The sequence below is a fragment of the Aricia agestis genome, chromosome 10, assembly GCF_905147365.1.
Source record: "Aricia agestis chromosome 10, ilAriAges1.1, whole genome shotgun sequence".
Taxonomy (NCBI): Eukaryota; Metazoa; Arthropoda; class Insecta; order Lepidoptera; family Lycaenidae; genus Aricia; species Aricia agestis.
The window spans coordinates 13,042,419-13,055,449 of record NC_056415.1 but is presented as its reverse complement, the minus strand read 5'-3'; the positions used below and the strand labels follow the sequence as shown (position 1 = coordinate 13,055,449).

General features: G+C 35.8%; 1 protein-coding gene across 5 annotated transcripts in view; it reads left to right on the top strand.

Moving 5' to 3' along the window:
- Nucleotides 1–13,031, top strand: part of LOC121730987 (putative protein kinase C delta type homolog) — a 35,746-nt gene that overhangs the window by 15,472 nt on the left and 7,243 nt on the right. For 2 of the 5 annotated variants that reach the window (XM_042120255.1, XM_042120254.1), the window contains exons 5-7: nucleotides 3,453–3,563; nucleotides 4,870–4,944; nucleotides 8,886–9,022. In XM_042120255.1, coding sequence (XP_041976189.1) covers nucleotides 3,453–3,563; nucleotides 4,870–4,944; nucleotides 8,886–9,022 — 323 coding nt within the window. Of the gene's footprint in view, nucleotides 1–50; nucleotides 3,241–3,452; nucleotides 3,564–4,869; nucleotides 4,945–8,885; nucleotides 9,023–13,031 lie in introns of those variants that run through there. The other 3 variants (XM_042120250.1, XM_042120251.1, XM_042120252.1) reach the window with 3 other exon arrangements.

Genomic DNA, 13,031 nt, shown 5'->3' with positions numbered 1-13,031 from the left:
GCGGCGGAGGGCGGTGAGGGCGGGCGGTGCGGGGGGCGGCGTGCGCAGGTGTGATCGCACGCGCGGCATAGCTGTCCCCGTCTTGTTTTCAGTCAGTGTCGCGCGCGCGCCGCGCCAACTGTGCGCGAGTGTACATTATGCCTCTATACTCCGATCACATAATATCGAACATGTATTACAGTGGTTCCCCCTACACCAGTCCCTACAGTTCCCCCTACTCGAGCTCCATATCGCCATACGGATCGTTCAGTGCCTCGTATTTGAATCCCGGCGGAAATTATAGCTCCCATTCGTCGATAACCGGATACACCCGAACGCCGCTTACGTCGAGATGGATCACGAGCGGCGGCAGGTCCTACTCGCCGATGCTGAGTACGATCTCCGAGAAGGGGTCCTCGAGCCCGGTCCGAATCAACAGTCCGCGACGGACCCCGATATCCAGCAGAAGTTACATGCCGAGCACCTACACGCCGAGACCCATCAATATCAACACGGCCGACATTGACGTGTCGAAGGACAGATATCAATCTAAATTAAGAGATTTGAGTTCTCACTCGTCGTCGTCGTCGTCGATAAGTGATGAGCGAAATTCCAGTAGCGAGCAAAATAAAAAAGAATCTAGTCCGGCGACTCCGGATGTCGAGAAGAAACCCAATGTTGGAATCGACTCTTCCCCTGGCCGGATGCGGTCTACTATCAAACGCGATCGCACGGTCGTTAGACTGCATACTATTAAACGTAAGGACCGTGATTCTCCTCGCAAACCCCCAGAAATTTCGGAGTCACAAAACAAAAGAAATGATCTTGAAAATGAGAAGCCATTAGAAGCTATGAAATGGCGGGAAAAACTCGCAAGTGATCTCACATATAATGTCAAGAAAGATAAGAAAACATTAGGCGCTAAGCTTGTAGAGAAATTTAAAATCAAGGATGACGCTAGTGAAATAAATGCAAATAAAATAGAGAAAGCTTTATTAGATACGAATATTGAAAATCAAAATACATTAAACGTTAATAGCAGTAAGTTTTCAAGGCGTTGCTCAATGGAATTATTAGCTGAACAAGCGTCTTTGTTAGATTCATTAATACAAAATGAAAATCTTATCACCGTTCCTTTAGATATTAGTAAAATAGGAGTAGATACTTCTCAAAAGAATGAGAATTTAGAGTTTTCAAAGAAACGTAAGTTATCCGAAAAACGGAATGAACTTAGTACAACGAAATCAGACCATTCTTTACATACTCGTGTTTTAAACGATAATGACAAAGGATTGAGTGATGCGATATCAATAAATAAAAGAAGGAGTTTGAAGAAGTCATTATCTGGAGGCAGTATTTGTAGATTAGACTGTATTTCTGAACTGCCCAAAATTGAAATGTCAGTAAAAATACATAAAATCGAGGAAAATAAAACAAAATTAAAACCAAAAATAACATCTTCTGTAGAAGTTACCGATCCACCTAGCCCTATTAAGTTCTATGTTGAAAATGTAACTGTTGAAGAAATACCGAAACAGCAAAAGAAAGATATAATATTTTCAAGCTCTATTGACAGTGAAGATACTCATAGTAAAATTACACCGCAACATCGAAAGAGTATTAAATCTAAGATTAGACCAAAACCACATAATTCTCTTCAAAGTGATAATACTGTTAGCGCAGAAGAAGATGACTGTGATAATTTTTGGGACAAAATTGGTAAAAGAGAAACTGTTTATTTAATGCAAAGAAAAGACAATTTAACAAAAGAGAAAAATAAGCGCTTTCTATACTGGTGTCCTGAAGACGAGGAAGAAATTACTATTATTGATGATAAGATCCTCCCACCTTTAGATTTAATAGTCGAACATAATGTTGAAAATGACGATAAAAAAGAAGAGGACTTAGATTTAGTAGTCAAAGATATTGTTGAGAAAAAAGATGAAAAAGAAGAAGACATGTCTCACATTTTAACGAATAATCAAGATTTTCACGAAGAAAATGAGAATAATTTACATGTTTTACAAACAGTGCCTCATAGTGTGAACGAAACAAAAATAGCTGTTGACCCGCAACAAAATATAAAAGAAAACAACTTAAGTACAGAACCTTTTCTTGATGTTGAAGAAGACAAAATATATGTAGACTCAACAAAAACCATAGATAAAATTAAAGAGCCAGTATCAGAAAGAGAGCCTGAACATCTATTATCTGAAAATGAGTCAAATAATGAAAATAAATCCATTGTTTCCTATGTAGAAAGTGAAAGTAAAAATATATCGCAGAATCAAGATGGTGTAATAATACCTATTGAAAAAATGTTTACTGTACAAGTAACGCCTGTCAACGATGTATCAAAAGACTTAATTGATGAAAAGAGTGTGGAAGTTAAGGAAAATAAAATTAAATCTATGAAAAAGAAAACTAAAAGCAAAAACAAAATTAATAAGGATTCTAGTAATACAGATTCCACATCTGTTAAAAGAAAAACTAAAAAAATATTAAAATCGATTGCTAAAAATGTTAAAGAGAACCAACAGTCTGAAGAGAAAGAAATATGTGAAAAATGTAAAAAAGAATTAGATAATGATAAAAATTCAGATTCAAATAAAAATATAGATACTACAAATTTAGACAGGGTGAAGGATGAGCAAAATCAAAATACAGTCGAAAACAAGGAAATTTCGCAAGATACATGCATTAAGCCATCAGACGAAGAAAATTCTGGTATACAAATTGAGGAACCCACTAAAAGTTTATGTAGTGAAAATCAAAAACTTGGGGTTGATTTGACACAAGTTAGTGATGAAATTGCAGCATCAACTGTTATTAACGATTTATGTAGTACGAGCGGAGCAACTTGTTTTGTTAACAATAACCTTAAAGAAATTAAGAGCTCTACCTCTAATGAAGCAGTTCATGGAAAAGGAGAAGATAAGTTAGTTAATAGAAGTTCACCTAATGTGCCGACAAATACGCCGGTCGCCACCAAAAAACCAGTCAAAATAGAAAAGGCGCCTATAATGCTTATTGCAAAGCCAAAACCGCTCCAAAAGAAAGTTCCGCAAATCATACATTCCTCCTCATCATCAGAAAGCTCCGATGATGAGTCTGAAGATGAAAGTGAGTCGAGTTCTGATTCTGAAGAATTCTTTGAATGTGAAACCAACGTCGACGGAAGAACCTCGACTGGGTCTAGTGACTCCGGGTTTGATTCGTCAGTTCCTACATCGCCTGCTGGATTTTTCCACGTGAAAAAAGGTAAGATTCTAGCGCATTGTAAACAGAATATTGAAGCTTATAACCGACTAATTCAATCGTCTGTACATACATCTACTCCTGTGTCAGATTCGGCTTTAGGCATGTAGTTAGTTATGCGAATGCTTTTGCACGGCCTAAGCATGAATCCTAACGGTTAAAGGGGGAGTGCCTCGCATTTTCCCGCTGTTCGCTACTCCTATTACTTGTTCTAGACTGTGATGTGAACTGCCATCGAAAATGTGAAAAGTTGACGGCTAATTTGTGTGGGGTAAACCAGCGCCTACTGGTGGAGGCTTTAGCTTCCCGGACTACTTCCAAGCGAGGTGAGTCTAGCATCGAATGTCCGAATCAGTAGAGTCTAACATAATCTCGGCTAATCTCTTTACGTGTTATACAACGGTCGCTATCTGATTGCTTACTATTCGGTGATGCAACAGATTAGTATCACAATAGGAGTATTTGTTTACGTTGTAGTATTGTCGCGTAGGCGCTCGGGGGTTCTTTGCTTGGATGTCCGCCAACCCCTTAATTCTCACCTGTACAAAATTATGGCACTAAATACAGATAATCTATTTTCGAATTGTTGTAGGCAGATGTCAAATCGATATTTATTGGGGTTGTGAAATGTACATTACACGTGCATTTTAAGTAATAAATTAGAATGATTCATAGAACAACAAACCACAATAGAAATGCGTTAACGCAAAGTACTTCCAGGTTCATTGTAATTATAGTCAATTACTAAAATTGTTGGCAACGCTAACTTTCAATTAAACTCACAATTAAGAAAACACTTAGGGTTTGCAGTTATTCGCAAACATACAGAGTTGTCCCAGTTAAATAGGTTAATGTACCGAACATACCATAAATACGTAAAAAGTATGTTGATTGCACTTAAAAAAGTAAATTCGCTTTTCAAAGCGAAATAATGTTAGGAGTTGGAAACTGAGTAAAAATCTTATTTTGATAGGCTGTTAATAAATAAATATGTAATTGTTATAAAAATTGATAGAAACAATTGAGAATTACTAATTTAGTCGAGTAGTATAAATATTATAGCTTTTCTAGAAAAGATTAGACACGTGAATCCGTAACAAATAAAAATTTATTTGGCCTGACTTCAAATGTCGTATTTTTATCCAGGCAATCCAAGCATCTTCGTTGGCATAAAGTTGAGTGTTTTGTTTTACCGGGACTCGCATGTTTTATTGCCGTTAACAGTTATGAATTATTACGATTAGGAAATAAACTAAAATATTACCTTCACCTTTTTTTGAAAGTCAGTTAAGCAGCTTTTTCTTAAAGTCAGTTAAGAGTAACCGAAAATTGAGTTTTTTGAAAAGGTTTCTTTATCGTACATTTTAAGTCATCTGAAATGGAATAGGTTGAAAAAATTGTCGTCCTTGCAATAAATAAAAACACTGAGTTGTTCACGTAGAGCTACGAGTACTAAAATAGGTACGTGCTAAATTACTCTGAAAATGTACACGACAGAATACAATAATACTATGTAAGTACTTCGTTGTGAATACAACTTACAAACTTTGAGTCATAGTTCGTTTACATTTCTTTGAGAATTTAGCATGTATCAGTTAGTTCTGGTGACTGTACCAAAGTGAATGTATGCAGGTGGCGACAGTCCCAGCACATCAGGCAGTGCGCCTGCGCAAAACTATACCCCAGAACTCCTAGAGAAAGAATTAGGTAAGACCATTGCATGCATTCAACCTACTTTGTACAGTTTGTAGTTATTTTAGTTAGAACCATAAAGTTAATATACCTAGCGGAATAGAGCAACAATCTCGAGCTGTCAAACGAAACCAAAATTGGTTTTCATCTGTGTGAAAAATATGTGTACTTATACACTTACACAAGCATGATTGAACATGAATTCTATGACATTAAATTGTCAACGTGCGGCACGTGCCGACTGGACGTCAAAAAAAGAGTGCTGCTGTCATGAATCGCACGTCTCTTTTTACCACGCAGTGTTACTGATAGTGACATTTCTCTTGCTCAGACCTTTGTTTCTCTATTCCGCTAGGTATAATAACTTTATGCTTTGAACAGACTACAATTAATTTTCTTCATTAGTTATAACTTATAACCTGTAGTTATATTTATATAGATAAGTACTTTTTAATTGCAATTCATTTTTAACCCAACAAATTTTCTGTTTTTTTACTAATTTTAATAAGTTTAAATAAGTAGCCGTAAAGTTAACTTTTATAATATTGTAACAACTGTAAAGGTGATAAAAAGTCGCCACAGCCCACACCTGAGGTGTTGTAATCTAAAGACTTAAAGAAGTCTGTTAAAAAAATTACATAGGAAAAGTACCTGCTTGCTAAAGATTCCAGATCGCCAAATTTTATTTTCTTTTCCAGGAAATCGTCAGATTTATTTTCGCTCCACCAAACAATCCATTCAATAAATTCTATTTCCAGTTTTAGTTTTTGACGCAAAAGCTTTTTATGCTGGTGATCTACGTTATTGTGTTATCACCGTTTTTTATGTGAATTGCGGAGTGATATTATAAAGGCAAATCATCATTTACGATCATATAGTAATTTGACGACAAAGATACACTATCACTTCTTATAACAATAATAACAACACGACTCGGCGACACTTTGTCTGCATCTCACACAACTGATAACACACATACGCGCCCGTTTTTTAGGTATTTGAAAAAAATAATTTAAGCGGTACTTTACAATTTTGCGAAATGGGTCAATAAGCGTTTAAAGTATTTTCAAATGTTTTGGCACAGTGACATCTCGCGTGTACAAAAGTATTTCGATGAAAGTTCGACCCGATTTCAGCTGTCGACATGATGATAAAACGACAAAACTCCTACAGGTAAAATAGATAACAGACAAAATAGTAGTCCGTCTAGCAAAATTTATTTAAATAACGAAAAAACCTTATATATTTAGACACAGAAAATATATTTATTCTAAAATCTGAAATTAAATAGAATAAAGTTTTCTCCATAAAATGAAATCGATCATTATATTATTATAATTTTATTTGGTTTCCACCAACAGGGCCGGTTTTAGCACTACCAGCGCCCTGGGCGAGAATTCTTCGGCGCCCACGAAAAAAAATTGGTCCTCCTTTTGATTGCCTTTAGCGCCCCTTTTTGTCCGGCGCCCTGGGCCTGTAGACAAGTGGCAAAGCGCTAACGCTAACGCTAACGCTAGCGCTACAAAATGTATGCGATTTGACATAAGTCATCGCTTCGCTAGCGAATACTAATGTCAAATCCATACATTTTGTAGCGCTAGCGTTAACGTTAGCGTTAGCGTTTTGCCACTTGTCTACGGGGGCTGGGCGGTCGCCCAGCGTCGCCTCGCCCCCCCCCCCCCCCCCCCCCCCCCCCCCCCCCTTACGCCACTACTGAGCTCAGCAGAGCTATTACGGAGCAACCATTACATAATCAAATCTAAAATGCTGAAAAATGTAATAGTGTAAACATAACATTAGGTCACACCACTCAGATCAGACCGTTGACCGCGTAAAATATCTATTTATATTGGCTCTAATAATCACAGGAATCATTGTAAACACACTCGACATCATAACACAGATATTGATCATAATGTAGCTCAACTATTTCTCTACATAATAATAAATATAACACCTTCACTGATATTATCTTTGGCTAGATACATTAACATACATATTTTTAGCTCTACTTGTTTTTATGGATGAACTATTATATTAACATGAAATGGTGACGAACACCTATGGTCCTTATTAACATACTTATATATTTTTAAGCTCTTCTTGTTTTTATGGTGAAACTATTGTCCTAAATTAACATGGAAAAGATACTTCCTGTTGTATGTAGTCAACATGCACTGTCGTTTTCGTGCTCTCACATTTCCCAACGTACAATTAATGTAGAACAAGCAAGTACTATTTAGCGCCTTAATGCGAGAGACATACTTATTTTTAAACGCAGCAAAACATGCAATAAAGATTAAGATAAATCTAAATCATAAATCCACATTGAATAAGAGTTTCGCCTCGACCTTGATAATGCTCTCAGCTAAATATTTTTAGAGGGCACGTGATTTTCGGGAACATTCTAAAGTTTTGTCTATAAAACCATAAATTTTCTTTCGTCTAATGACACTAATTTATTAGCAAACAATTAGGAGCTCGTTAGATAAACGATGAGGCAGGTGGCTGTTGCAATTAATGCATCGGCAATCTACATCTTTATTTGCTGTCGATAATAATATATTACTGACTGGGAAACGAGCTGCACGATTCGCCTAATGCTAAGCGATTATTACAGCCATTACATCGACTCACCAGAGAAATCACATGAACATTTCCAGTGCCATAAAATCTCTAACCTCCCTTTTGCCTCTTCTTTACATAAACACTACAATTGACACCGAAACGAAACGAATGGAGATGAGATTCCGTAGCGCAGAAGAATATAAAATGTCCAATAGCGTGACGCAAACGTAATTAAGGTTTCGTACCTAAAAGGTAAAAACTAGACTAAGACTTCAATGTCTGTCCAGCTGTCTGTCTGCCTCCATTCTGTATCTCAAGAATGGTAACAGCTAGAGAGTTGAAATTGTCACAGATTACAATGTGTTTGATGTTTCTGTTGCCGCTATAACAACAAATACTAAACGGGGGCACTCATAAAAAACACAACTTCTTGCCTATTTTTGCTCTACAATAGAAGTTGGAAGTTGGAACCGTTCGTGCGCGAATCCAACTCTAAAAATTATTTTTTTCGCCTTAATACATTATGCGCCTCGTTTCGTCACGTTTCGGTTTGAGGCAACAAAGCCACTGTTACTATACTTTAAAACCATTTAAAACATGCTACGGTACGATACTTCATTAAAAAAGCCTCTTCATGTAGCTTTTAAATATCTTGAAATTATACGCTCACGTCACGTGACGACCTCTGTGGCTCAGTGGTAAGCGCGTTGGTAGCTCAAGCCGGGGTCGCGGGTTTAAATCCCGCCGACGGAACAAAAAGTTTTCAAAGTTCCTGGGTCATGGATGTGTATTAAATATGTGTAAATTGTGTATCATATAATAAAAATCTTAAATATGTGCATAGTATAAAAATATTAAATATATTTCCGTTGTCTGGTACCTGTAACACAAGTCCTTCAGGTACTTACCACGGGGCCAGACAGACGTGGTGTGAAGCGTCCATATTATTATTATTTGGATACCTGCCATTACGACGCTAATTTGTAGCTAAATTATATTTTATTTATCGTCCGACAACGAGACGGAACATGGAATTTTCTCCAAGTTTTTATGTTGCGTAAAAATAGTAATAAATAAAAAAGTAGTTGTTGAAATCAACGACTTTATTGAAAACAAAAAAAAAATATTATCTTCCTGTCACCTTATAGTATAGCTATAGGTACAAAATGCAGTATGTTTTAATATCTTGATAGTAAAAAATATATAATAACCTTTCGATAACCAAGCTGATACTTTTCGCCGTCTATGAATAAATTATAAATTATATATAATTGTAGGTGTCTTAAATAAGCATCGACTTTCAAAATAATATTTTCACTAAGCTGGTACTTTTTGCCGATTTAAAAAAAAATACTAATACTTACTGTTTTTTTATTTTGTTATTGTAGAGAACTCGATGGCATACGATCTGTTCCGGAAGACGGGTCGGTTCACGCCGCCCGCGCGCTCCATCCCCCGCTTCAGGAAATACACTATTGAGGACTTCCAATTCATCAAGGTGCTGGGGAAAGGCAGCTTCGGAAAGGTAAGAGTATCCAGACCAATATTATTACTACAAAAGTGTGATTTGTTCCCTATTCACGCTTAAACAGCCGAATCGACTTTTGTGGTATATTTTAGTCTCGGGAAAATATGTAGGATAGCGTAAGGATATACGGTCTATAGAAATATATTTTTTTAACGCCTCCGTGGTTTAGTGGTATAGGTCTTGGGTTCGATTTCCGCGTTGGAAACATGTTATTTCCGAGTTTGGTTAGGACAAGCTGCTGGCTCGCAGGCTGATCACCTGATTGTCTGACAAATGATCCATGCGTCGGATGGGCATGTAAAAAGTCGGTCCTGCGCATGATTTCTCGCCAGTCGTGTCGGTCTTCCGTCCCACTGGGTTATGAGAGTACAGGAATAGAGAGTGCTCTTGTGTACTGCACACACACTTGAGCACTATAAAATTACTCCTGGCCTGGTTTTAATGAAATTGGCCACCGTCACCGAAACCGGTGTGGGAGCTATTATTATTAATATAGAAATAATAGCGTAGTAAAAGTGGTAGTAAATTGATGTTTTTAGTGACAAATTGCAATTCTTGATGTACTATCAGAGAAGTTGATTTTATTTTCATAATATCGTAAATGTTCTAAAGATGGCAATTTAATGTTCGTGATCTTTCGGCTGTGTTTGATATTAAACAACCAAATTACATAGGTTCGCCATTTGCCAACTTCTTGATAGTACCGATATTTGTTTGTTTCGCTATAAATAAAATATTATTATACCAGTAAATCATCCTACTATTTCGTCGTAACCTAGTAATTATCAGGTAAAATTTTACATTCAAATATAAATTGATATTAAGTATATTCAAAGTTGCGGTCTTCGCCCAGTGCCCAGTGCGTCTATCTTTAGTGGCCAAGTTTAAGCCGACTATTTTAAGGGACAAAAGTAGGTCGGCAGTAACAAAGACGTTAAAATAATACTTCAATTAGGTTACTTGTGTTGCAAACTGTTTATAGGCAGTGAATCTAATTCTAGTATCTTCTTTATTTTCGCCATCTTCTTTTCATCCTTTTTTTCATAGCGCACTACTAACGTTAGGTTTTAAAGAAAGTTGCTGTCTTGTCTATTTACTATCCTAGTGATTTTTTCTAACGTATTAGAAAGCTCTCTTGTTTAATTAAGTTATTATTTTTATTAAGTAAGTACTAAAAGGATATCCCGCTTACTCTACCGTTTTCCTTACTGGGAAATGCAGTATTTGTATTTTCTGTGTACTTTATGCCTTACATTTTCCCACAGCATAAAGTAGCCTTAAGGACGTTATCACATTTTTTTACAAATATCAGCGATTTTCAGGTACCATTTTAAAGAATTAGGAGTCACACTGTGAGGATATTTTGGTTTCAAATGAAAGATAATATATTCGTCTCCACGTCTACACTATAAAAAATTTATAGCCGCATACAAAATTTTCACATAAATACGTTTTAACCATCACAATAATCGCAAAAGATTTTAGAAAATTCACTGAACTAAGGAAAATAAATATACAAAAAAATTGTTGCTTATTAATTTAGTCTCCTGTACGAATAGCTAAATATTTTATATAAAAATAAATAACATTTCCATTTATAAGAAAAATAAGAAACGCTCTCAAACTTCATACATTTTCGCCTTATCAAGAACGCGGCGAGCGTCGTAACCGCCACTGTACAAGGCGTGCTGATATTGAATGTTATTTGAATGTTAACGTCGATATTTGTACTGACCTGCAAATTTTTGTAATAATTTTTGTGATAGTGTCCTTAATAAATTCAGTACACATTCGATACAAACAAAGTATTACCTTTCATACTAATTAACAAATTATAGGGGTTTAATACTTGGCCTCTTTTATGGACATGTAAAAAAATGTTTGTTTTTTACCAAGTTCAAAGATTACTAGATTCTCAGAAATATGCAAATCATTGGCAAGTCTGCCACATCTCCGCTAAACACCGGCCCAAGCCGCCCAACTTGAGCCAACAGGCGACGCGTCAACATTGAGATTTTTGTCGTTGACAGACACGTTATAAACGATCCGTGACACACACTTAGTACATTCAGACAAAAATGTATGTCGTCTAAACAGGGAAGCGAAGTATCTCTACTTTGTATCCCTGTTAAGAGAGATTGATTCTTAATTTTGGCATTGTCTAACAAAAGAGAGAGAATTGATTCCTAGGTTTACATTGTCAAACGAAGGATCTAATATTGATTTTTTGTGTTTAAATTGTCAATTAAAGGAGAGAGAATTGATTCCTATTTCCTAGTTTTTGCATTGCCAAACCAAGATGGAAGATTGATTCTTTGTTTTTGCATTGTCAAACAAAGTATAGAAGAATTGACTCATAGTTATTGTATTGTCAAGTGAAGGATCTAATATTGATTCTTCGTTTTTAAATTGTTAAACATGGAAAAGAGGATTTATTACTATTTATTAGTTATTGCATTGTTAAACAAAGGTGAGAAGCAAAATTTTTCCAAATGCCATCATGGATGACGTTTTGATTATTTACAATGATGCTCTAGCGTGCACGACAAAATATTGCGGTGATAATAAATTTCGCCGCCACAATAAAAGTGTTCTTCCCCTTAAAATAGGATATTTAAAAATTATAGCTATAATTTTTCCATTGCACCTTCACTGCACCTTTTAATTAACCAATTCACAATTAATTAGATCATGTACAAAACCGATCTGCTGTGTGATAAATTATTATCATACGGACAGTAACTGATGAATGAATAAAATTAAGAAATTCTTTTCTGTTATGCTCCGTTTAGGGGTCCCAAAATAAACCGAAATGTAGAACAAACCGATATCAAAACATTACATAAGAACACTCAAATGAGGAAGTGCGGGTAGGCGCGAATGCTCCCGTTTTAAGAAAAAGCGGTAAATATACCGCTTTCTCTGTAGTATGTTATGTTGGACCGGTGTCAACTGAAGACATTACTGGATGATGTGGGTAACTAACAATTTGATTTGAAAACTGACTTTTTTTGCATGGAGACTTTAGGACCGGGAAATTATTTGAAATAAAAAAAGTTTATTCTATATATTAGCTAGATGATGAATTCATGAATATGAATGTAGGTAAGTTACAAAATCTGTTCAAATTATGATTGAAAAAAATAGTGATTACTCTTATGTTGTAATTTGTTAGTTACCCATCTACATCCACTCACGTCTTAAACTGTAAATAGGGCGAGCTGTCCAGGAACGTTTGAATAACCAATATAAATGGGTCTGGAGGTGACGACGTTGACTCGCACTTCCTATCTAAATAGAAACGATATTTTATCTAATTTGGCAATTTGCTAGGTAATTACTAATTAATGTTGGTCGTGAGATTTGGCGATGCTCTTTCGAGTTGCATATTATTTAGATGGAAGTTATGAATTTATTATTTTAAATGACGTTAAACGTATGCGCACTTTGTGCCGAAACCAGCGAGGCGGGCAGCATTTTTGCTTATCATTGTGTATGTACTTTTATGTAAGTACTTCCAAGATATTATAATTGTGATGATACACAAATAAACATGTAGTAAAATGCTGTAAAAACACATTTCAAAAATAGTTCAAATGTATGTCCCAACTCCCAACTCCCAAATAAACACACTGCAACCACGTTGAGTACGTTATTCGTAGTTGCCGCTATCTTTTATTTCTAAATAAGAGCTATATATTTTAATTTTCGAAACACAGGAAAGTAGCAACATAATAATAACCAAATACGCAATTATACAAAAAGTGGAACTAACTGCCTCACTCAGAGACAAATACTAATACTTAGCTGTAATTAAAGATTTTGACATAAGCAAATAATGGGACATTATCTGTAAAAATGGATTTTATTTAATTACAGTTAAATAAATAATATCTGTCTCTGGGCGCAACAGTAAAATTGAGAGAGATGAGAATTAAAAAGTGTGTGAATATCGTAGGCTCGTAGCACTTCGTAGCACGTAGCAGGCGCGTAGAGGCTAGTTCAC